This window comes from Muscardinus avellanarius (assembly GCF_963383645.1).
Source record: "Muscardinus avellanarius genome assembly, chromosome: 5".
NCBI lineage: Eukaryota > Metazoa > Chordata > Mammalia > Rodentia > Gliridae > Muscardinus > Muscardinus avellanarius.
This window is the reverse complement of record NC_137790.1, coordinates 99648464-99675253: the sequence shown is the minus strand read 5'-3', so window position 1 is coordinate 99675253 and position 26790 is coordinate 99648464. Positions and strand designations below refer to the sequence as shown.

Genomic DNA, 26790 nt, shown 5'->3' with positions numbered 1-26790 from the left:
AACTTTTGCTCCTTGTAAGAAATGGAGAGTAACAATTTTCCTAATAGAAAAAATTTTCTTTGGAAAGGTCTAGATTCTAACCCTTTGTAATGTAATGCTATATGTGTTATGTCATAATCTAAATGTAATATAATATTATATAATTACAGATTCTGGGTCTTTTCCATCTTTGAAATGTAAACAGGTACCTTCATAAATATCACTATTGCAGTAGGCAGCAAGAGACCTGGAGTACCTGCAACCTAGTATTGATCATCTATAGGCAGAACAACAGTGGCATAGTACCGGATACAAGACCTCAAAGTCAGCATTAAGGGCTGATAAATATTTAAATAAAAACTGAGAATATCCACAGAGGCTCTTCATTTTTAAGGCATATTTCAAAGCAAACATCTACCTTCAAAATAAGATACTAGAAAGGGACAAAGACTATCTATTGCAATCCTACAGAGCAAGAGAGAGCCAAAAAAGCAACAAATATGTAAATTTATAAAAATTGAAATTAAGCAAAGTGCCAGAGCCACCACCACAGCCCCTGCCTGTGCAGTCTTGGCCTGTTCCTTGGAGCCGGGACCACTGGCACTGTGCCCCGAAGAGATTCCTGGCAAGAAGCCAGGTATTGACGTGAAGTAAGCAGTCACAGATCTTCAGCATACCTCACTTCAAGTGTGACAGAGATCTGATAGTCCACAAGCTTGGCCAGAACCTGTACCCACAGCAGCACACTTTGCCCTCCAGAGACCCAGGGCCTAGCATGACAGAATCAGTCCCCCCTTTCCGACCCAGTCCCGAGGAAGAAGTTTCAGACTAAGAGACATTCAGCTTGAGAACTAGGCAGATCTCACCTGTGTGCTGACGACTGGTGGGACCAGGGAGCCAGTGCCCACAGGAATCAAGGGCCAGTAAAGCATCACAGCACCTTTGGAGACCCAGGAAGCACCGAGACCTAGGAGTCACCTCTGCACCAGACCTACAGCTTCCAGAGAACCAGATACGGAAGAACTATCAGCCCATCAGAGCTTCAGATGGGCTGCCAGCTAGTCCACCATCATCTACTCTGGGAAGTAGATACCACTTCAATGGGAAGACAATAGAAGAACAGGCCTGAGAACGGTGAAAATATGAGAACCAGGAACAGTGGAGAAACAACAGAAGTCACGAATACTGACCTTCTAGAAATGCAAGAAGGGGAGTTCCGGATCTTGATCTACAATATGATGAAAGGATTTAAAACAAGTCTAGCAGAAATGAAAGATGAGATAGAAACACTAAGAAAGAATCAGAAAGTGGTCTGGAATGAAATGAAAGAGTCAATAAGTGAAATGAAGACAGCAATAGAAAGAAATTCTGGAAGATTAGATGAAATGGAAAACAGAATATCACTGTTAGAAGACAGTGCATCCAAAACCAAAAATATGGTCAGCGATATATAGAAATCTTTACAGCAACAAAACCTAAACATCCAGCAAATATGGGATGATATGAAGCATCCTAACTTACAGATAATAGGCTTTGAAGAAGGGATAGAGGTACAGACCAAGGGCATCCGTAATCTCTTCAAAGAAATAATCTCAGAGAATTAACCCAAACATGGAAAAGACTTGGATCTTCATGTCCAGGAGGCATATAAAACCCGATTGAGACAGGACCAAAGAAGGACCATGCCACGCCACATAATATCCAAAATGACCAACATAGAGGCCAAGGAAGGAATCTTAAAAGCAGTGAGAACAAAAGGACGGGTGACATATAGAGGCAAAACAAGAATCACCCCAGACTATACAACCCAGGTCATGAATGCTAGGAGAGATTGGTACAACGTGATTCAGACCCTGGAAGAAAATAACTTCCAACCGAAGCTTATTTATCCAGCAAAACTACTATTCAAAATCAATGGGGAGCCGGGCGTGGTGGCGCACGCTTGTAATCCCCGCACTTGGGAGGCGGAGACAGGAGGATCGCGCAGGTTCGAAGCCAGCCACGTGGGCTGGTTTAGGAGACCCTGTCTCCAAAATGAATATGTAAAAATAGGTCTGGGAGTGTAGCCTGGAGGTAGAAGGGCTTCCAGGAACCCCAGTACCACCAAAAAAAAAAAAATCAATGGGGAAACAAAAGTGTTTCAGGATAAACAGAATCTCAAAAAATTCATGAATTCAAAGCCTACACTAGAGAAAATTCTTAAAGAAATAAACCATAAGGAAGAAAAAAGAAACAGACTCCAGAACCAGATAAGAGATGAAGCCAATAAGTGGGCCATTTGAGTAAAGAAGAAAGACCAATCCATCCAATAGTAGACAGAACATAAAATGGCAGAAAACAAAAATCATATTTCAATAATATCTCTTAATGTCAAAGGACTTAACTCACCAATCAAAAGACATAGACTGGTAATGTGGATCAAGAAACATAATCCAAATATATGTTGTCTGCAAGAAACTCACCTTATAGCCAAAGACATTCACAGACTGAAAGGGAAAGGATGGAAAAAGATATATCATGATACTGGAGAACAAAAAAAGAGCAGGGGTAGCAACCCTGATATCCAACAAAACAGACTTTAAACTAAAACACATCAGAAGAGACAAATCAGGGTACCTCCTTTTACTAAAAGGAACAATACACCAAGGAGATATAATGATAGTAAATATTTATACCCCAAACGTGGGTGCAACCACATTTGTAAAACAAACCCTTCTGGACATCAGATCCCAAATAGACCCAAATACAATAATTCTGGGAGACTTTAATACGCCTCTTACAACACTAGATCGATTTTCAAGGCAAATGATGAGTAAAGACTCTTTAGAACAAAAGAAAACCATAAACCAAATGGACCTAATAAACATTTACAGAATATTTCAACCAGGAATTACAGAATACACATTTTTTCTCAGCAGCCCATGGAACCTTCTCCAAAATAGACCACATACTGGGACACAAAGAAAGTGCCAGCAAATTCAAAAGATGTAATATAATTCCTTGCATCTTTTCAGACCATAATGGAATAAAAGTAGGAATCAACAACAGGAAACTCAAAAGAAATTATTCAAATACATGGAGATTAAATGATACACTATTGAATGATGAATGGGTAAGAGCAGAAATTAGGGAAGAAATAAAAAAAATATGGAAACAAATGAAAACAGAGACACAACGTACCAAAATCTATGGGACACTATGAAGGCAGTATTAAGAGGAAAGTTTATTGGATTGAGTGCCCACATAAGAAGGAGAGAGAACCGCTGAGTAAAGAACCTAATGACACAACTCAAGGACTTAAAAAGGCTACAACAGTCTACTCCCAAAGCCAGCAGAAGGCAAGACATTATTATAATTAGAGCAAAAATAAATGAAATAGAGAATAAAAAAACAATTCAAAGAATCAATAAAACAAAATGTTGGTTCTTTGAGAAGATCAATAAAATTGATAAACCCCTGGCCAACCTAACCAAAAGAAAAAGAGAATCAACTCAAATTATCAAAATTAGGAATGAAAAAGGAGATATTACCATAGATAGTGAAGAAATTCACAAGATTATCAGAAACTACTTTAAAAATTTATACTCCAATAGACTTGAAAACCTGGAAGAAATTGATAGATTTCTAAGCACAGTTAACTTACCTACACTCAGCCAAGAGGATATAGCAAGCCTAAACCAACCAATAACAACCAAAGAAATAGAAACAGCAATAAAAATTCTTCCACCAAGAAAAGCCCAGGCCCAGATGGGTTTCCAGCTGAATTCTACAAAACCTTCAGTGAATAACTAACACCAATACTTCATAACTTGTTCAGGGAAATTGAAAGAGATGAAACTCTCCCAAATTCCCTCTAGGAGGCCAGTATCACATTAATCCCAAAACCAAATAAAGATACTTCAAGAAAGGAAAATTACAGACCAATATCCTTAATGAACATAGATGCAGAAATTCTAAAAAAAATACTAGCTATACGCATTCAAAACTACATCAAGAGAATAATACATCATGACCAAGTTGGGTTCATCCCAGAAAAACAAGGCTGGTTCAACATACGCAAATCAATACATGTTATCCACCACATAAATAGAACCAAGAACAAAAACCACATCATCATAACAATAGATGCTGAAAAAGCATTCAACAAAATCTAACACCCATTTATGTTAAAAACACTGCAAAAAAATTGCGATAGCAGGAAAGTACTTCAACATCATTAAGGCAATATACTGTAAACCCAAAGCCAACATTATATTGAATGGGGAAAAACTGCAAGAATTTCTGCTAAAGTCAGGAAAAAGACAAGAATGCTCACTCTCACCACTCCTTTTCAATATAGTCCTTGAGACTCTTGCTGCAGCAATAAGACAAGAGAAGAAAATCAAAGGAATTCACATAGGAAGAGAGGAATTAAAATTATCCTTATTCGCAGATGACATGATCCTTTATCTGGAAGACCCAAATAACTCAACCAAAAGAATTCTGGAGCTGATCAACAAATTTAGCAAAGTCACAGGATACAAAAGCAACCTAAATAAATCAGTGGCTTTTCTTTATGCCAACAATGAATCCACAAAGAAAGAAACAAAGAAAACAATTCCATTCACTATAACCTCAAAACCAATAAAATACCTAGGAATAAACCTAACCAAAGATGTAAAAGACCTCTACAACAAAAACTATAAAACATTAAAAAAAGAAATTGAAGAAGACCTTGGAAGATGGAAAGATCTCCCTTGCTCATGGATAGGCAGAATAAATATCATCAAAATGGCTATTCTGCCAAAACTGATATATAGGTTCAATGCAATTCCCATTAAAATACCAGTGATATTCTTCAGAGACCTAGAAAAACCAATCATGAACTTCATATGGAGAAAGAAAAGACCTAGAATAGCCAAAGCAATTCTCAATAACAAGAAATATGCAGGAGGCATTACAATCCCAGACTTCAAACTATACTATAGAGCAATAGTAGTAAAAACAGCATGGTACTGGCACAATAACAGATATACTGACCAGTGGATTAGAATAGAAGATACAGAAACAAACCCACACATCTTTAGTCAATTAATCTTTGACGAAGGGGCCAAACTCATACGCTTGAGAATAGACAGCCTTTTCTCAACAAATGTTTCTGGGAGAACTGGCTATCCATTTGTAAAAAGATGAATCTAAACTCCTATATCTCACCATGCACATGAATCAACTCAAGATGGTTCAAAGACTTAGAAATTAGACCTGAGACTGTGAAGTTAGTAGAGGAAAGCATAGGTTCAACACTACAAAATATTGGCACAGGCAGTAACTTTCTCAACAAAACTCCAAAGCTCAGGAAATTAAAGCAAGAATTAACATGTGGGAAAACATCAAACTTAAAAGTTTCTTCTCATCAAAGGAAACCATCAACAACTTGAAGAGGAAACCTACAGAATGGGAAAAGATCTTTATCAGTCACCACTCTTATAGGGGACTAATATCCAGAATATACAAAGAGCTCAAAAGACTCTACACTAGCAAAACAAACAACCGAATCAAGAAATGGACAAATGAACTAAATAGACACTTCACAAAAGTAGAGATACAAAGGGCCAATAGATACATGAAAAGATGTTCTACATCATTGGCCATCAGGGAGATGCAAATCAAAACTACACTGAGATTCTATCTAACCCCAATCAGAGTGGCAAGCATAAAGAAATCAAATAACAACAAATGCTGCTGCTGGAAAGGATGTGGGGAAAGAGCAAGTCTTTTATACTGTTGGTGGGAGTGCAAACTAGTTCAGCCACTATGGAGATCTGTGTGGAGATTCCTAAGAAAGCTAGGAATAGATCCACCATATGATCCAGCTCTACCACTCCTGGATATTTTTCCAAAGTGGTGGAAAACTTAGAACTATAGCAACATATGCATACCTATGTTCATAGCAGCACAATTTGTAATAGCTAAAATATGGAACCAATCCAGTTCTCCATCAACAGATGAATGGATTGCAAAACTCTGGGAAATACACACAATGGAATTCTACTCAGCCATAAAGAAGAACAAAATCATACCTTTTGCAAGAAGATGGAAAGTCCTGGAGAGCATTATGTTAACTGAGACCAGCCAATCACCAAAGGAGGAAGTACATATGTTTCTGCTAATATGCCCAAACTAGGGAATCCAGAGGATACCAGTGGTACTCAAGATAATGGAGGGGAAATACCAGCAAAGCTTGAATAGAAAGATAGAGGAGGAGGAAGGCTGAACTTGATTAATGAAGGTCCACATTTGAATATATGTAAAATTATGAATATGACATTGTTACCCAGGACAATCATTGTTTTATTGCTGGGAGTGGGAAAGGGAAAACAGGGGCAGGAGGGGAGAGAGGGCATCAAGTATAGTTTAAATGTATACCATTTATGTTCAATAAAAAAAATTAAAAAAAAAAAATTGAAATTATGAGAAAGAAGAATAGCAAGGAAACAATGAGACCCCACAAACTCACAACAGAACCCGCCAACACAAAGTTGCTCAGAATCTAGAAGGACAATTTAGAAATTTATTAGTAGACATGATACAAGATTTTAGATAAGAGTTCAGAGAGAGCCTTAAAAAATTGGAAAATAAATCTATAAAGAATCTGATACCTGCCAGGCTGGTGGAGCACATTTGTAATCATGCTGGTTTGAAGCAAGATTTGCTGGCTTAAGAGACCCTGTTTCATATATATATATATATATATATATATATATATATATATATATATATATATATATATATATATATATATCTGGTTTCTAGGAACCCTAGTACCAACAACAAAAACAACAAAAGAATATGATACCTTAACAGGAATAAAAAATAAACTAGTAAGAAAATTAAAAAGGCAATAAATGAAATGAAGACATCACTACAAAACATCAACAGTAAACTAGTAAACTAGAGTATATGAATAACAGAATTTCACCCTTAGAATATAACCATTTCAAAATAAACAAATAGTATACAATTTAGAAAAATCAATTTAACAGCACAAGTTGAATGCTGAGTATATCTAGGCAAACGTAAAAAAGCAAACCTAAGAAAAATAGGCAGAGAGGAGAGGCTAGAACCTGAAACCAAAGAAATCAAGTATTTTTTTCAAAGAAATAATATAAAAAAATTCAAACATAGGAAACAAGGTTGACACACAGGTACAGAATACATATAACCGTCTTAGACAAGATCATAATATTCAAATTGATTAATGTAAAGCTCAAGAAGAAAATCTTAAATATAATAAGAGTAAAAGACCAAGTGACACTTGGAGGCAACCAATAAGAATCACTCTAGACTTCTCAAAACAAGTCATTAAAGCCAGGAGAGCCTGACACAGCATATTCCAATATCTCTAGAACACTTAAAGACAGTATTCTGAAGAAAATTAGTAACATTGAGAGTTTCACAAAAAAGAACAGAAAATTACCAAATAAGTGACCTAATAACACACTTCAATGGCTTAAAAACAGGAACAGTCTAATCCCAACACCAGTAGAAGACAGAAAATTATTAAAATCAGAGGAGAAATCAATAAAGTAGAGAATAAAAAAAATCAACAAAACCAAAAGCTGATTTTATTTAAAAATAAACAAAATGGATAATCCACTATCCAACTTAACTAAAGAATGAGATAATCAAGTCAAATTACTAAAATAAGAAATGAAAAGTTGATTGTACCACAGACACTGTAGAAAACCAAAAAATTATTAGAAACTTCTTTGAAAGATTATGAGGTAACAAAATGGAAAATCTCAAAGGAATTGACAAATTACTAGAAAGATACAACATTCCTAAATTGAGTCAAGAAGATATAAAATATTTAAAATGATCATAAAAATAAAAAAGATTAAAGCAGCAATAAAGTGCCTACCACCAAAGAAAAATACAGGTCTAGATGGTTTTCCAGTAAAATTTTATGAAACATTTATAGAAGATCTAATCACAAATTCTAAATCTATTCTGTGAAATAAAAAGAAACAACACTTTCTCAAATACATTCTATTAAGATAAGATTCTACTATTACATTAATACCCAAATTTAATAAAGACAGCTCAAAAAACTAAAGCTCAGTGTTATTAATGAACTTAAGACACAAAACTTCTAAAAAAGAGAAAACACAAACACAAAAAGTCATCTAAATTTTATACTTATCTAATAAAGCCCAGAAAGTGTAGAGAAACCTGAAATAAAAGACCAGCTTTCTTCTGATTAGACACGTGATTTAAAAAAAAAAAAAGCCCAACAATCACTTACTGATTGATGTGGAAAACTTTACTCTATGTATTTTAAAACCTTAAAATTAGTTCTGTTGTAAGTGGGTTTTATATCACAGCTTTGAGAATATTTTTGTCCTGAAATTTCTATAATGTTGTGAGTATTTTCTTCTGCTTACAACCAGTCTGGTTCTATGTGGGCATTTTAGATGCAAAGTTATTGAATTTAAGTAGGAAGCTGGAGATAAATATCCAGATATTGTCAGTGTCAAAAAAAATCTAATCAGATAATGTCTCTTTCTCTCAGTCTAATGAATGAGAAAATGAGGGTAAGTAATAAGACTTTACAAGTCTTAGATAGTTGTGACTATCACAAATGTATAAAAAATATGAAACTCTCTAAAGCTCTAAACAAATGTATAAAAAATTATGGGATTAAGAGTATAACAGCCAAGATTTTAATTATCTTAATCAACTGCATAGAAAACATGATAAAATTATGAATGAAAATAAGAATACAAATTATTTACTAGTAAAAAGTAATGAATGAATTATATATATATAATATATATATATATAATATATTAATATATTAATATATTATATTAATAATATATATATATTTATATATATATAATTTTTATTATTGGATTTTAGTCATACATCTCAATGGGGCACAAGATGGTAGAGGCATACATGAACATATCACCCAATTAGCCCTTAATCAATTTCTGCACCATTTTCTCTCCCACCTTTCTTCTCATGTTTGGCTTACTGATTGACATTGATATGTTTGTTAAAGCACATCATGTGCATTAGAAAATTTCCCTCTTCTCCCCTCCCATCCCCTCAGTTGGGTCACCTTGTTTGCTCATCTATAATATCTCCTTTTTTGTCTAGAGTTTCTTTTATGACCCATTTTCTCCCCATCTTCCACATATTAGAAAGAGCATTAAATTACTTATTTTTTTGCGACTGACTCATCCCACTTAGCTATCCTCCAGTTCCATCCATTTTCCTGTTAATTATATAATTTTGTTTTTTATGGCTGATTAAAATTCCATTGTGTACATATTTCATAATTTTGTAATCTATTAACTAGATAATACATTTGTCAATTGAGATAAAAGGTAAAAGGGCAAGAAGTATCTTTTGTAATAATCAAAATGTGCCATATAATAATTGTTTTTCTTTTTTATATTTTATTGGTGCATTGTAGATATACATTTTAATTGGGTACAAAATGATAGAGCCATATATACACACATCACTCATGTAGCCCTTTCCTAATTCCCATTTTGTTCCCTCCCCCTCCTACTTCTCATGTTTTGCTTAGTGATTGACTTTGATATGTTTACAAATGTACATCATGTACATTAAGAAATTTTCCTAGTTTGGGCATATTTGAGGAAACATTTGTACCTTCTCCTTCTGTGCTTGGCTGATCTCACTTAACATAATGTTCTCCAGAGCTTTCCATTCTCTTGCAAATGATATAATTTTGTTCTTCTTTATAGAATTCCATTGTGTGTATTTCCTGAAGTTTTGTTATCCATTCATATGTTGATGGAGATCTAGGTTGGTTCCATACACAGAGGATACCAGTGGGACTCCAGATAATGGAGGGGAAATATCAGGAAAGTTTGAATGGAAAGATAGGAGAGGAGGAAGGCTGATCTTGATTAATGAAAGTCTACATCTGAATATGTGTAAAACTATAAATATGACATGGTTAACCTGGACAACCATTGGTGGGAGGGGGGAAGGGAAAATGGGGGTGGGGGAGAGGGCATCAAATATAGTTTAAATGTATACCATATTATGTTCAAAAAAATTTTGTTTATAAAAAAATAAAAAAGAAAAAAAAAGAAATTTTCCTCTTCCTCCCTTCCACTCCCTCAGTTATATAACCTTATTTGCTCAGTATGTTTTCTCCTTCTATAATTTACACTAAAGAATACAAAAAATTTGCTGGGTGTGGTGGCACACACTTGTAATCCCCGCACTTGGGAGGTGAAGACAGGAGGATCGCGCTGGTTCAAAGCCAGCCTCTCTGGCTTATGAGACCCTGTTTCCAAATAAAAATATAAAATAGGTCTGGGAGTGTAGCCCAGAGGTAGAAGGGTTTCCAGGAACCCCAGTACCATAAAAAAAAATGTGTCCCCTAAAGCCCTAGAAAGTGAATGCAGGAATGAGAGGTCATTGTTGATGGATAGAGACTGCAAAAGAATTAGTAGTCTTTGGTTGACAATAGAAAAACAGATGCTTACTTCTGTCTTAGTAGCTGGTGTGATTTTTTGTTTGTTATTAAGGCATAAACTAAAGAATATCAAAGCTTCAAATAATCAGAAATAAATAAAAATATAACAAATATTAATATATTTTTATACCTGATATGAAAACGTGCTTTACTGGTCACTTGCACAGTGTCAAGTGCCAGCAACTTGATTACCTTTCTCTGTTCTTTTCCTAGAAATGAGAAAAAACAAAACAAACCAAAAACAAAACAAAACAAACTAAATAACAAAAAATGACAGATTTTTCAAGAAAATTTAAGGGATAAGATGTTGTAAGGGTTGCTACCTCCTTAGGACTCATTATTAATTCGTTGAAGAGCTAACATTATGAGATTGTAGAAGTTGTGTGATTGATAAACAAGATGTTGTCAGTCTTTTCTTATATTAAGTTAATAATATAACCAAACTTTCCAAGTTCCTCATTTGTTGAATCTTTATGCCAGATATTTATAAAGGCAGCACAGATAAGATATTAACAAATACTATGAAAGGAAACATTTTGACAACATTGACTCAATCTTAATTATTTGACATTAATATATTAATCTAAGGGTATTTATTGTAAAATGCCTTAATTTGTAAAATGCTCAAAGAGAAACTTTTATGTTTTTATAATTCTCTTGCTTTTCAAAACTCTCATCTGCCTAAATATGATGAAAAAAATGAACATAAACTATTTAATAATGATACCTGATATGTATAATGGGCAAAACTAGCACCAGTTCAATGATGAAGATATGTAAGAGGGCAATAAATGTAAGACAGATTAACTTGAAGTGAGTCCAAAATATGAATATTTTATTCTCTGGATGTATGTTGGCAGCATATTAGAACTTTAAGTTAAAAAATACGTATGAAATAATTAGAATAATTCATATTTTAAGACGTTATCCAGTTGTTTCCCCATCTCAAAAATACCATAAAAGAAATGAAAAATTATTTAAGAAACATGTATGCATATGCATACATACATACGTATATACACATAGAGAAAGTTGATTTTGTATTGACTTTCAAAAAATTATTTAGTGACTTTGTAAAATTAGGGGGAGGGAATGATATAGGGGGAATTGGGTTAAGGTTAATTGGGTGATGTTTGCATGTATTTCTCTAACATCTTGTACTCCATTTAGATGTACTACTCCAATGCACCAACAGAAATTGAAAAAAAAATGTTTACTCATTTGAATATTTTATCCTTTAATTTGTATATCTGGGTTGAATTAAAAGTTTAAATGTCTTTTCTGGGCCTGAAATTAGAATACTAAATCAATACAAATGAAATGATAAAGGTACCTTTAATATTTTTAATAAAGTTCATACTGGGGACTTTCCTAGAACCTGAAAAAATGTAATTGAAATTTAAAAATGAGTCTACATAGTGCTAATATTGTTCCACATTTGACCCTTGGATAGTTACAGTTATATTTAAATTGAACATTACCTCAGGCCTTTTTACTTCAAATAATGATGAGAATGTTATGTTTCAAAAATTATGGCTATAATTATTCTTTTCCCCAGTCCAGCACATAATGAATGTCAGTGTCATTTATAGGATGCAAGTGTTTTAATTTTATATACTGAATTTTCATATTGGTGTGTATGATCTTTGATTTCAGAGAAGAGAGTATTGCATTAGAAGAGCTACACATGTGACTTTAATTTAGACTTAATAGTATTTAGACTAAGCAGGGAATCCTTTTTTATATCCTTTAAATTGTACATAGTGCTTATGCTCTGCATGGAAATAGACTAAAGCTTTAAAGAAATTGGAAAGAAAGGTGAGAAAGTCATTCTTTTTAACACAAAAAATATTAGACAATTAGAAATTTTGGCAAGGGAGAAATCCTGGTAGGGGAATGAAAAGGTGGTTTGTGCAGTCTGATTAACCTGAGTTTGAATATAGGCTTTAACACTGATATACAGTATGATCCTGAGCCAGTGCTTGAAAGCCATTAGGTCTCGTTTGTCTACAGAGGGTATAACCTCATAGATGTGCATGTAGATTAAATTAGGTGGCACACATGGTGCACTTGACCCTGTACTAAAATATGAAAATGTTATAGTTATTGTATTCATCCCAAGCCATGCTCATTGAGTGCCAACTAATGAGTAGGCATATTTTGATTGTTTATCCTGCTATGAGCTCCATTTAGTCTACATGAAGAAATATTTCTAAATAATCACTTCCGAAAAACACGCAAAAGAGTAAATGTTTGTGTAATGGTAAGTTGAACTTTAGTCAGCTCAATTAAAGCTAAATATTAAATTTTATCTTCAAATCTTATCCTTGCTTTTGTGTATGTATCAACATTGTTTTCCACCATTTATATTATACCATCACTTCAATATCTTTGTTTTTATTGATTATCTACTTACATGACTGCCTTTTAAGTAACTTTCTTGAGCTTTTATTTTTTAGTTTATGCTCATTATATATTATTTTCTTTCAAATATTCCTGAGTTTTAAATAGTGTCTCTAATTTTTTGAGTACTTTTTATCATGTTAAAATGTATCCATGTCAACTCTATCTAAAACATAAAGAGTAAACTTTTAATTGACTATTTTCCTCTAGCTTGTGATCTAACTTTTCAAATTAATCTGAATATCTAGAGAACAATATGGTTCTTAGTGGTTCACAGGTAATCTCTTCTCACATTTTATCCTTCATGTACTGCATTCTGTCTCCTGTGCTCAAAACTCCACAGAAACCTCTCTGACAGAGTAAACAGAGTCCTCTGAAATGTTACCATAAGCAGATATCTTTCATTTTCATCCTACTGTGTATCTTTGCTTCCTTTGCTGTGTTGGTGATTCAATTCCAGCCTTTTTTTAAATTGTATGCTCTCCATACACTGCTGTGATGATTCCATCTAAGATGTCTTCAGTAAGTTTTATATTTTTATTTCACCATTGAAATAGTGATGACACTTAGAGCTTTGTCCTATCATCTGTATATTAAAATTAAGGCAAATCAATGAGGGTGATGGAAAGGAAAATATGAAAATTCACTAATGTACATGATGTACATTTATAAACATATCAGAGTCAATAAGTCAGCCAAACATGAGAGGGGGGTGGTGGGGAGGAAATGGGGTGAGAATTGGGGAAGGGCTAAATGAATGATGTTTGCATGTATGTCTCTACCATCTTGTACCTCAATAAGATGTAAGACTAACATGCACCAAATAAAAATAAATTAATTAAAAAGATTGCATATGGTCACATTACATTTTAATGTGTAATTAAAATATAATGTGACCATATTCAATCTTTTACACATTACACATTATAGTACACATTAAACATTACAGTACACATTACACATTACACATAACACACATTACATAGTAAACATTACTCATTATATATTACAGTACATAAAATATGCACTGTAGAGAAGAGTAAAGCTGGCGGAACCCCGAGGAGGCTGGCTGGAGCAGCAAGGAGTTTCTTCCTGATTTAAAAATGTATGCTTGAGACTTCCGGGAAGATGGCGACCGAGAAAAGCGGGGCTTAAGAGCCCCGCTAACAACCAATCTCCATTACCACAAAATCAGCACCTTTCATAGCCAGAAAACACCATCACCAGAGAAACAAAAAAATCACCAGGCTCCAGAGAGAAAGCAGACTGAGAACAGAGCTCAGAGCCACAGAGGAGATACACTGGCCTCATGCCCGAGACCGCGGCAGCAACACCATACTGCCGGCGGCAGCGGCAAATTCACCGGATGGCTACAGCAAGCCGAGGTGAGCCGCTGCGGAACAGCCAGGCGGGATTTCTTGCCGCAGGTAAAATCTAAAGCTCCCAGTGGCTGTGATCAGCACCCGCTGCAGGGATTCAGAGTGGAAATCAAAACCAAGAAGAAATACGCCAGCCTCACGGCCGAGGGTGTAGCAGCGGCGCCATATTGCCACCGGCGGCAGCAGCAGAGAATTCACCGAATCCAGTACAGCTACATCTGCGTACTCAAGAACAGTGAGTCAAATTGTGGGCCACAGAGGAGAAATCCCAGTACTGTACTCCCTGGCACTTGACCCAGTGGGGGAGGGGCCGTGGCAGAGATATCACACCATAGGAGAACGTGCAACCTGGCACCCCCCACAGTCTAAAGCAGCCTCTATTGACTCTCTGGGTCGGAGACTCTGTGATACAACCCAGTAAAGGAGTAGTGGGGTCTGAGATACTACTGACTTGAGATCCAGAACACCTTAAGTGAAGTCATAGTGACCCAAGGGAAGAACCCAGAGAAGGCACAAACTTTCTAAATCATGGGAAAGAGAAATAATACTGGAGCAATGAATGCCCACAACCCCACAACATCAGAACACGATAAAACAGAAAATCAGAGATTTCTAGAAGATCAAATCAGGAAAATAACTGTAGAAATAATAGAGGTGCTTCGAAAAGAACTCAGAGAGAGCCAAAAAGAGATAAAGGATGCAATTAATGAAGTAAAGGCCTCAATTCAAAGCACAAACAACCGATTAGACCACATGGAGAACAGAATCTCGCTCTTAGAAGATGATCATTCCAAAAATGAACGCATAGTTTCTAATCTAGGAAAAAATATTCAACAGCATGAATCTGATATTGAAGAAATATGGGCCCATTTTAAGAGAGCTGACCTAAGAATAATTGGAATAGAGGAGGGAAAAGAAAGTGAAACCAAAGGGATCAACAATCTCTTCAAGGAAGTAATAGCAGAAAATTTTCCAAACATAGAGCAAGAGGTTGATACACAGGTCCAGGAAACTTATAGAACTCCCTTTAGACAGAATCGGAGAAGAGGATCCCCACACCACATAATTGTCAAAATGACCAATGTGGAAGCCAAACAGAGAATCTTAAAGGCAACAAAAACAAAGGGCCAAGTGACATTCAGAGGCAAACCAATTAGAATCACGCCAGACTTCCCAAACCAAGTCATGAGAGTCAGAAGGGCTTGGAGTAACATATTCCAAACTCTGAAAGAAAACAACTTCCAGCCAAAAATTTCCTACCCAGCAAAACTTTCTATCAAATTAGATGGAAAAATAAGAAGCTTCCATGACAAACAGAAACTGAAGGAATTTATGTCTTCAAAACCAGCACTAGAGAAAATACTCAAAGAGATTAACTACAAAAAAGAAATAGGTAACACACACCAGAACCAGAGAAACAAGAGTTTCCATCCAACAGACAACTAAGATTGGTTATCTGTGGAGATGCATTATTTATGTTAGTCTTTTACCTATCTCTAAATGGTATTGTTTGCCTTTATTCTTGTTAGGGAGTTTGTATACTCTTCTGTTGCCTGTGCCATTAAAATCATATCCAAGAAATCACTGCCAATTTCAATGTTGTGAGGTTTTATGACTCAGATTTTCTCCTAAAAGTTTATAGTCTTAAGATTTATATTTAGGTCTTTTATCTATTTTGAGTTAATATTTGTATATGGGATTAGGTAAGGGTCCAACTTTATTCTTTTCCATGTAATTATTATATTTCAACAATATTTAGTTAAAAGATTATATTTCCACCACCAAATGTTCGTGGAAACCTTGTCAATAATAACTTGACAATATAGGGAAGAATTTAGCTCTAGGCTTTTATTTAACTCCAATGGTTTATATATCTGCCTTTAGAATAGTACTACACTGTTTCAATTACTGTAGCTTTATATGGTTTGAAATCAGAAAATATATCTCTTCTAACTTTGTTCTTTTTCAAGATCGTTTTGGGTACCTAGAGTCCATTTTCCATATTAGGATAGATTTTCTCTTCTGAAAAATAAATATATAAATATATGATAGTTTCACCTAAAAAAATAGAAAAAAAATATTCTCTGGTAAGAAAGAAAGTAAAAAGAAATATTGAAATGTTATCTTTAAGTCATCAAAAGCTTGGTATCAGACAAATGAAACTGTTATGTGAGATTATCATTTTTAATTTTGGATTAATTGCCATAATACTAGATGTCAACCACTAAGCCAAGCATGGGAGGGAGGGATGGGGAGAGAATGGGGCGGGGTTTGGGTGGGGGCTGACTGGGCGATGTGTGCATGTATGTCTACAAAAGTTTGTATCCCACTATGATGTATGAATACAGTGCACCAATAAAAAATAAAGAAAATAAAAAATAAAAAATAAAATAAAATATGCACTGTATACATATTTTTAGAATTATTTTTATATTTCAGATCCAGAATTTGGTCTTGAACTTCAGATCAATATTGTCACTCATTTTGGGTCACTTGTTTGTTATGTTTCAATCTAATATTTAAAATTTGATGCTTTTTATTCCCCAAACTCTCATGTGTTTCTTTAATTTCTAAGTTTCTTATAAGTTTAGAAATACATGCAATTTACTTATTTTCATAACGTTCATATCCAGATAGTTACCAAATACTACTAATTTTAGTTCTTGAAACTTTATCCAAAATATATATATATATATATATATATATATATATATATATATATTTATATATATTTGGTGGTACTGGGTTCCTGGAAGCCTTTCTACCTCCGGGGTACACTCCCAGCCATATTTTATATTTTTATTTGGAAACAGAGTCTCTTAAGCCAGTTCAGCTGACTTCGAACCTGCATGATCCTCCTGTCCCCACCTCCCAAGTGCGGGGATTACAAGTGTGCGCCACCACGCCCGATAAAGTTACTTTCCTTTATATTTAATACCATTGTCCCAGCTGAGTTTCTTGTTCTTTCTTTAATGGTCTTCTATATAATATTTTTTCTTTTGCAGCATATCTCCTAAATTCACCTACCATATATACATCGTTTTAGTTCACACCTGCAAATATAACCCATTCAACTTAGACCCCTCCAAACATCTGTCACCTGTAGCAATAATTTTAAAACTTTAACAGTAGTATATTTTAAAGAAAAATTTCAAATGGTCTTCAAAATATGAAGTCATAATAGTAATTTACATTTTATAGCTATAATTATTGCTTACATAGAAAATAATGCTGAACCAGATGTTAAAATCCAAATACATTTATTGTTAGATTATTACCTTTCTCCTTAGAGAACATTTAATTATGCCTTTTAGTTTTCTTTATCTTGAGCCTCAGGAAAAATAATTATATAAAGAAGCCTGGTAAATGCATGGGAAATGAACATTCTAAGCAGAAGAAGTAGCATTAAAAAAGGAGAAGCTGGGCACAATGATGAATGCCTTTAAGCCCAGTTCTTGTGAAGATGAGACAGGAAGACTTCAGTTTTGAGGTCTTCCTCAGCAACCTAGTGAGAATCTGAGCAACTTAGCAAGACAGTTTCCAAATGAAAATGGCTGGGTGCTCAGCTCGGAGGGAGAATGCTACAAAAATGACAAGGACATTAAAAGTAATATTTATCTGTAGCAGAAGTAGAAGTAGAGGCAATGCAATAATGGAATGGCACAATAGTGTTTTGGGAAAAGAATTATTTAAATATTAAAAAAGAAATATAGGTTCAAACTTGCTGTAAAATAACATTCAAATTAGTTTGGGCTTTGACCTGTAGACAATAGAAATCATGATTTGGGTGAAAGGAATAAGTAACTTTACTGTAAGAAACTTTACTGTCCAACCATCTAAATTATGAGAAAAATGGCTAGTGTATTTCGATGGTAGGTATGTTGAGTGAAACTAGAATCAAGAATGGCATACATTTTTATATTTTGGCAAAATGTATAAGCTATCATCCAAGATAAGAAATAAAGGCAACAAGCAAGGAACACATGATTGTTTATTGGAACATCACAAGTCAGTATCTCTGAAAGGTTTTTTTTTATAGTTTTATTTTAATGGTGCACTATAGTCTCACATAATAATGTAGATAATGTTGACAATGGCATATATTCACACAGTACTTGGTGCCCTCTCCCCTCCCACATCCCCTTTTTTTCTCCCTCCCAATACTATGTTATTAGGTTAGCTATGTTATTTTCACATATTGGAATGTAGCATTTCTATTGATTAACCTCTGCCTTCTTCCTCTCCTACCCCTCCTTTCTGGCTTTTCTGAGGTTTCTCCTCCTTTATCTGGAGTCCCTGTGGTAATGTCTGAAAGGTTTTGTAGAAAAACAAATGACGAATTAAATAACAAAATGAAATGATGAAACAAAATGATAAATTGAAAATGGGGATTAGGTATAAAATAAAGATTTGAGAGCTATCAGTCTGAATTAGTAATTGAAGCAATACAAGGAGACACATCTACCTAAGAATTTATGCAAAAAAAAAACTGAAGTTATACCACCTTAAAAACAGCATAAGGCTGGGCGTGATGGTGCACACTTGTAATCCCAGCGCCTGGGAGGCAGAGACAAGAGTTTCGCGCAGGTTCGAAGCCAGCCTCGCTGGATTAAGAGAAGCTGTTTCCAAATAAAAATATAAAAATAGTTCTGGGAGTGTAGCCCAGAAGTAGAAGAGTTTCTAGGAACCCCAGTACCATAAAAAAATAAATAAATAAGGAGTCTCTTTTGAGAAAGAAATTCACTGACAAACAGAAAATAATATGCACATTAAGAGCCAAGAAAGTCAAATCACAGACTTCAGTCAAGATAACTGAAAGATAAAATGTATGGTAAGCACTATTACAGATTACAAAAAGGATGAATAATTAGGACTGTGGGATGCAAATTGAAAGTTAAACCAATCCTGGAAAAAATTTAGTATCAATGCTCATTGTTCTTGTGTGATATCTAAGTGGCATTCAGTATTGCCTTTATTTACTCAAGCTTAATTTAGTCTGTCAATGAATTGTTTTGAACAAATAATTTCTTAATAGTTAATTTACTTTATTTTACTTTTTGATCTAAATGTAAAAAACATTATAAATAGCCATAATTTATCCTTAATTTTATGGCAGTAGAAAAATTTCACAAATCACATTTTCTTCTTTTCAATATTTACATTATTTTTATGTAAGATCTTATAAGCACTTGTTTATACATGATTTTTATGTACATATGTATATAAAAGAGTAGTGATTTCTTGTTTTAAAAGAAAGTAATGCTTGATTGTTTTTATCTTTTCTGGCAATACTGGGGATTGAATTCAGGGGTATTCTATCTATTCTATCTCCAAGCTACAACCCAAGCCCTATTTCTTCAATTTTTTTATTTTAAAACAGAATTGGGCTAAGTTTCAGAGGGCCTTACTAAGTAGTTGAGTCTGGCCACAACCCTGGATCCTCCTGCCTCAATCCATCAAGTACTGGGATAACAAGTGTGTACCACCACGCCTAGCTATGCTTGATTTTTTTATGTTTAGATTTTTGTCTTTGGTTCTGTTTGTGTGATTAATTACATGGATTATTTTTTCTATGCTGAACCAGCCTTGTATCTCTGGAATGAACCCTATTTTGGTCATGGTGTATGATTTTCTTGATGTGGTTTTAAATGCCTGTTGCTAGGATTTTGTTTAGCAGTTTTGTGTCTACGTTTACCAAGGATATAGTCCTGTAGTTTTGCTTAAGCTGTCTTTATTTGGCTTTGTTATTAATATAATATTGGCTTCATAGAATACATATGAGAGAGTCCCATTTCTCATGAAATAGATTGAGAAGTATTGGGATTAGCTCTTATATAAAGATTTTATAAAATTCACTTGGGAAACCATCTGGTTCTAGGCTCTTTATTGATACTTCAATCTCTTTGATTGCTATTAGTTTAATTTTTATACCTTCTTGACTCAGTTTAGGAAGATTGTGTTTATGTAGGAAGTTGTCAGTTTCTTCTAGATTTTCCATTTTATTGGAGAATAGTTTTTCAAAGTAGTTTCTGATAATTATATTGATTTCTACACTGTTTGTGGTATGGTTAAGTTGGCTAGTTAAGTTTATCTGTTTTATTTATTTCTTTTTGAGAAACCAACCTTTGTTTTTGTTGTTTTCCGTATTATTTTTTTTATTCTCTACTTCATTGATTTTCTGCTCTAATTTTAATAATTTTCTGTTTTTTACTGGCTTTGGGGTTAAAATTTTCCTATTTTTCAAGGGCTCTGAGATATATAATTAGACTATTTATTTGGTGATTTTCTGCTTTTGTGTGGGCACTCAGTGCTGTGAATTTTTGCTGTATCTGTATTTTTGTTTCTTTCTAGAAATTTCTTGATTTCTTCTTCTATGACCCATTCTTCATCTAGCAATGTGGTGTTCAGTCTCTAAATGTTTATGTGGTTTCTCTGGGTTGTCTTATAGTTGATTTTTAAATTCATTCCATTGTGATCTGAAAAGACAAAAGGAAGTATGTCACATATTTTTAATTTTCTAGTAGTCACTTAGTGTCCCAAGATCTAATCTATTTTGGAGATGGTTCCTTGAGCACCTGAGAAAAATATGAACTCTGCTGTAGTTGTGTCAAATATTCTGTCTAATAGGTCCATTTGGTTTATGGTGTTCTTTAGGTCTGAGGCATCTTTACTGACCTGTTTTCTAGAAAACCAGTGTAACGGTGTGAAAGGGGTATTGAAGAATCCCAGTGTTATTGTATTGGAATGTATGTATGAATTAATGTCACAAAGTGTTTGGTGAAAGTAGCTGCATCTATATTTGAGACATAATTGTTGACTATCTTAATCCTTCTGTGTCTCATATATAGCACAATATCTGGCACATAATAAGTGTTAAGTGAGCATTTTTAAAGTGATTATATAAATCAGGTAGTATAAACAAGTAATGGTATGTTAAGCTATATGTAAAGGAGCAAGAGAAATAACACTCCCTTGGGGCAAAAGGATACATTTGTAATTTAAATTAACATGTTTTTCTACTGAATAATTTAGAATTTAATAAAATCACCTTAATTAAAACTCTCAACTTACATTCTCATGGGATTATTCAATATAATGCTGGCTAATATTTTATCTTTGCAATATTTATGAAATATTTTTTACAAAGTAAACTAGTAAGAGAAATACTCTGAAAGTTTGTTTGAAACTGCTTGTGAAACAAACTAAAGAACTTCATAGATAAATTGTTAAGTGAAAATAAAATAAATAAATTGTTTATGTCATACTTATACTAAACTAGATTCAAAATGATGTTTGTGAAAAATAACTAATTGTAAATGTCAGCCTTTTGCTGTTTTTTATATGATCATGTGTTTCTTCTAATTCAGCATCTTAATATAATTAGAAACCCTCTGTATGATATCCTTGATAAGCCTATAATATTATCAGTAGAAACAACTAGTTCCTACCTCCATAGTATTATTATTATATTTGTTGTTTTTAGCAAAATAAATAATTTTGTTAGCATAGTGTCTTCATGTTTCAGGCACTATAGTTACATTATATATTTCTGTGAAGTATGTGTTATTATCCAAGATTGTTAGATGAGATAACTAATCCTTTAGATAATAAGATATCTCATGTTATTAAGTAGAATTAAACTTTTATTCAATGTCTATGTTGAATGCTCAAAATACCTCCAAAAATCTGCTGATAAAAATTAATTTTATTAGGCCTATTTTAGTGATGAAGAATACAATTTGATAATTTCTAGCACTGCTATAACAAACCTCCAAAAACTAAATCACTTAAATAGTGAAAATGTATTGTCACTGTCCCATCTATTGTCACGGCTAGTTCCTTCTAAGAGTTGTGTGAGAGAGAATCTGTGGTTTTCTTGAAGTCTTCAATGTTCTTTGACATATGGGCATGTGACACAAATCTTTGACTTTATGCTCATATTCTATTATCCTTATGCATAATTATGTCTCAAATTCCCCCCTTTTTATTGGTGCATTGTGTAGTTCTAGAAGCATACATGCATCACACTGCATTAGGAACCCTACTAGTCCTGTATGCTCTCATTGTAACTTAAAGGGTTATATTGGCAATGAGCTCTTTCCAAATAAGGTTCTATTCTGCGATACTGATGGGAAGAACTTCAAAATATGAATTGTTTAAAGAGACAATTCATTCCACAATACTATGTCTTAGCAGTTTCTCCAAATGAAGAAATTAGAGACCAATATTTATTCAATTTTAAGCATGGATACTTTTATAACTAGTTTTACAAGATGGACTACTAGTTGGGATTAGGTAGACTTTCTGACAAATTTTGGATTGGTGAGAAAAATGAGAAGAGGAACTTTTTTTTTTTTTTTTTTTTTTTGGTGGTACTGGGGTTCCTGGAAACTTCTATCTCCGGGCTACACTCCCAGGCCTATTTTTATACTTTTTTATTTGGAAACAGTGTTTCTTAAACCAGAGCGGCTGACTTCCGAACCTGCGCCATCCGCCTGTCTCTGCCTTCCAAGAGCTGGGATTACAAATGTGCTCCACCATGCCGGGCGAGGAGGAACATATTTTGATAAACAAACTAATGGTGCTGATAGAAACTATCATTAATTGATTGAATGGTTTATTATCCAGAATTTGGAATATGGCTGAAGCAATCATTTAGCTTAATTTTTCTTGATCTCAATGCTGCTAGAAATAAAGAATGAAGAGTAGTCCTCATCACATAATTAATATATAAGGAATTAGAATTATGTTGATTTCAATATTCATGTTTACTTTTTTAATAATTCCACATTATTTGTAAAATTCCAAAGCCTGTCAACTACATAATCCTAACATCTTCACTAGTGGCTGATATATCTGAGGGTAATCTACTCTGGAAAGCTTTAACAAATGGTGTATTAAAATTCACCTTAAATTTGTTATTCTGTTTCAGTACTTATTGGTATAAATTGTTTGGAATCTTTCTTCCCCATGACAGTCTTCAGGAAAGATGTCTATTTATTTATCTCTATCATCAACTATATACATATATCCTATCCTCAAATAGTCTTTCTAAACAAATTATCTGACTATATTAAAAGTTATATTTATTTTTAAATAACAATCATTTAATCAACATCATGATAATGTTGATAATCCATATAGCACTGAATTTAGGCATAATATTATCAACATTTTGTGTTGTCTTACATTCCCAAACATGGTACACCTGTAAACATGAAATTAATTAGTGTATTTTAGATTCATTTTGACCATCTTAACATTAAGATTCTGGTACTGTTACTTTATTAGCAACACATAAAGCCATGTGGAAATATACCCAAAATATATCTTCCTGTTGTTTTGAAATTTGTTTAACAATATTAAATATATCATGAGAATTTTGCTTAGGCTGTTATAGATGATTATGTTAATTAAAAACATTCTATCCTGGGGTGGGAAATGAGAAAGAGCTAAATAAGTGATGTATGACTTTACCAACATGTACCCCATTAAGATATATGACTATAATACACCAGTTAAAAAAGAAAAAATCCACTTTATCAAAAAAGAAGGGGTTTTACATAGGACATTTATAGTCAAGGTACCTAAATATAAGTCTGCATTTTGGGGAAAAAAAGATGAGGTAATGTTAAGAATTAATCTACTTGGCTAGGAAAACATATTTTTATAATTTATTTGCACATAATAGTCTCAATCATAATGTAGTTTATATCGACAGTGACACACATTCACACAACACTTGGCTGAATATTTTTCTAAATATATAATATCAAGAGTTATAAATTTTACTCATTTTAATTTATAAATATTTTGTGATGGGTAATTAGATCAGTAGAATAAAGCCCCCAAATAAACAGAAACCTTAGAGCAATTTAGAGTCCTTTTGAATACTTAAAAAAATCCACTAAGCACTTGAAAATAAAAATTAATGATGATTTTTAATGTTCCCCCTAACAGGGTCCAAGTTTTCTCACCGAAGCTGTTTTTCCTAAACATCCAACCAAAATTGAAGAAATAGATCCTTTTTTCAGTCTTCATGAAACCATAAGCAAGGTAGGAAAGAACATTCACAAACGCATGAATAGGATGGTTTTTGGTTTTTTATTTGTTTTAGATGCAGTAAAAAAAAATAATGAAGAGAAATCTTGATTTTCCATTTGTAAAATACACTAAAGCCGGGAGTGGTGATGCACTCTTGTGATCCCAGCATTCTGGAGGCTGAGGCTGGAGGATCATGGTTGGGGACAGCCTCAGCTACTTAATGAGGATCTCTGCAATTTAGTGAAACCATGTTTCAAAATAAAAATACAAAATAAGACAGGGGGTATAGCTCGGAGGTCAAATGTCCCTGGGTTTCATCCCCAGACCCCCCCAAAAAACCCCACTAGATTGGGTTTAATAAATCCTATTATTTTTAAAAAGTAAAGGTGATATCCAAATCTTCTGAAAAAAATAAATCTATTTAAGGTTATGAAATAAATATATTTAAGGTTATAGAAATAAAAGTTATAAAATTTATTTAAGGTTATAGAAATCTATAACTGATGATTTATATTGAAAATCATCTTTAATAATAGTTATTTCCCTTAACCTGAAAGTATATTTTTGAGGAGTTTTGGTTGTTTTATTTATTATTTATTTATTTATTTATTTATTTATTTATTTATTTATTTATTTTTGGTGGTACTGGGGTTCCTGGATTCCCTTCAACCTCCGGGCTACACTCCCAGACCTATTTTATATTTTTATTTGGAAACAGGGTCTATTTATTTATTTATTTATTTATTTATTTATTTATTTATTTTTGGTGGTACTGGGGTTCCTGGAAACCCTTCAACCTCCGGGCTACACTCCCAGACCTATTTTATATTTTTATTTGGAAACAGGGTCTCCTAAACCAGCGCGCGCGGCTGGCTTCGAACCTGTGTCATCCTCCTGTCTCTGCCTCCCAAGCGCGGGGATTACAAGCGTGTGCCACCACGCCCGGCTATTTTTTATATTTTTATTGTTGCCTTATAACTATACATAAGAGTGAGATTCAAAATCATAAATTCGCCTATGCACATAAGATTTTTGGCCTCTTTAACTTCCCTATATCTCTTTTTCTCTCCTCTCCTCTTCCTTCCCCTGATTCTCTTTCATTACTGTACTTGTTTCTCTCTTATTTTTAGGAAGACACTTTGCTCTTAGGTTTTTGTTATAGTCTTACACATGCCTCTTTGCTTTAACTACTAAAGTTGGACTGCTTTTAAAATAAGACACGATTTTATTATTGTAGTGCTTATATTATTACTGTGTTTTTCTAGTCATAAGTTTATTATGTACAGAAAATTCTTACAGTATGGAGCAAATAAATTTAATGTTTCTGACTTCACATGACATCATCTATATCTTTAATGCCTTTTGAGGATAGACTTTGTGGAGAATATTGGCATTTTAGTACTTTAAAAATAATCCATATTTTTACCTACTTATTTGGGAGACTTAAACATTCTTAAATCATAAAATTTTGCAAGGCTGTTTATCTCCATTTAAAAGAAGTGTGATAAAATGAACCGAATTAGTATTTTAAGATAATAGAATAGTAATCTTCTCACCATTATTCCTGCCTGTTTTGTTAAAAATTTAAGAATTTTCCTGAAAGTCAACATCAGGCATAAAATGAGATGATCATACCTAACAAGTGAAATCCCTATCCAAATAAAATATTAAAAATATCTACATTACAGATATAAATACATACTAATCTTCAGTATCTTAAGCCTTGGTAAAACTTGATAACTAAACTGCTGAGAGCATTCTGGGAAGGAGGGCTGGTTCAGGAAAGAGTAGGGGAGCAGATGACGCAGTCTGGACATGTAAGCAAAGTGAGTGCTTAATGTGCACAGGCCAAACACAAGAAGACACAAATGTGTCCACATATGCTCTAATGTATTTTCAAATATAGCTGATGCATAAGCAGAATTTTTCTAACCCATTAAATGTACATTTAGAGGAATCCTAGAAAAAAAATAGAACACTCTTAAATGTCCAAATAAGAGTTTCCTCATGTCTAACTGCACACCTGACATAGGCACAAGCCACAGGAAGAAATTGTGCTTCAGATGTTCAGTGTTAGTTTATCAACATCGGAACTGAAGAATTATACAAAGAAGTGCTTAATATTACTTGACTTCATTTTAATGTCAGATTTTTTTGAGTCAACGGCAAAATAAAAGCACCTAGTAAATATAAATAAGTTGAACAGCGTATATGACAGAAAATATAGAGTAGCTCTATCTTGGCTAGCAGATTATTATATTATTTTTTTAAATTTCATTTTATTTTTATAACAGTAAGACATATATTCACAATGGCCTTTCTATCTATCTGTTAGTAAATTATATACTATTAACCAATAATAAAGCATTTTCAAAAAACCGGAACTAAAAACTCAAGATAAATTTTGTATTTTTCTCAATAAATGTCTGTATTTAGCATAGCACCATAATACAATAGCCTATTATATTTTATCTAATTAAA

General features: G+C 33.5%; 1 protein-coding gene across 1 annotated transcript in view; it reads left to right on the top strand.

Annotated features, from left to right (window-relative positions):
• NAALADL2 (N-acetylated alpha-linked acidic dipeptidase like 2) overlaps positions 1-26790 on the top strand; it is a gene marked incomplete at its 3' end in the record, with an annotated part of 975844 nt that overhangs the window by 768999 nt on the left and 180055 nt on the right. The window contains exon 11 of the mRNA XM_080695918.1: positions 24226-24321. Within this exon, the coding sequence (XP_080552044.1) occupies positions 24226-24321 (96 nt within the window). The remainder of the gene's footprint in view (positions 1-24225; positions 24322-26790) is intronic.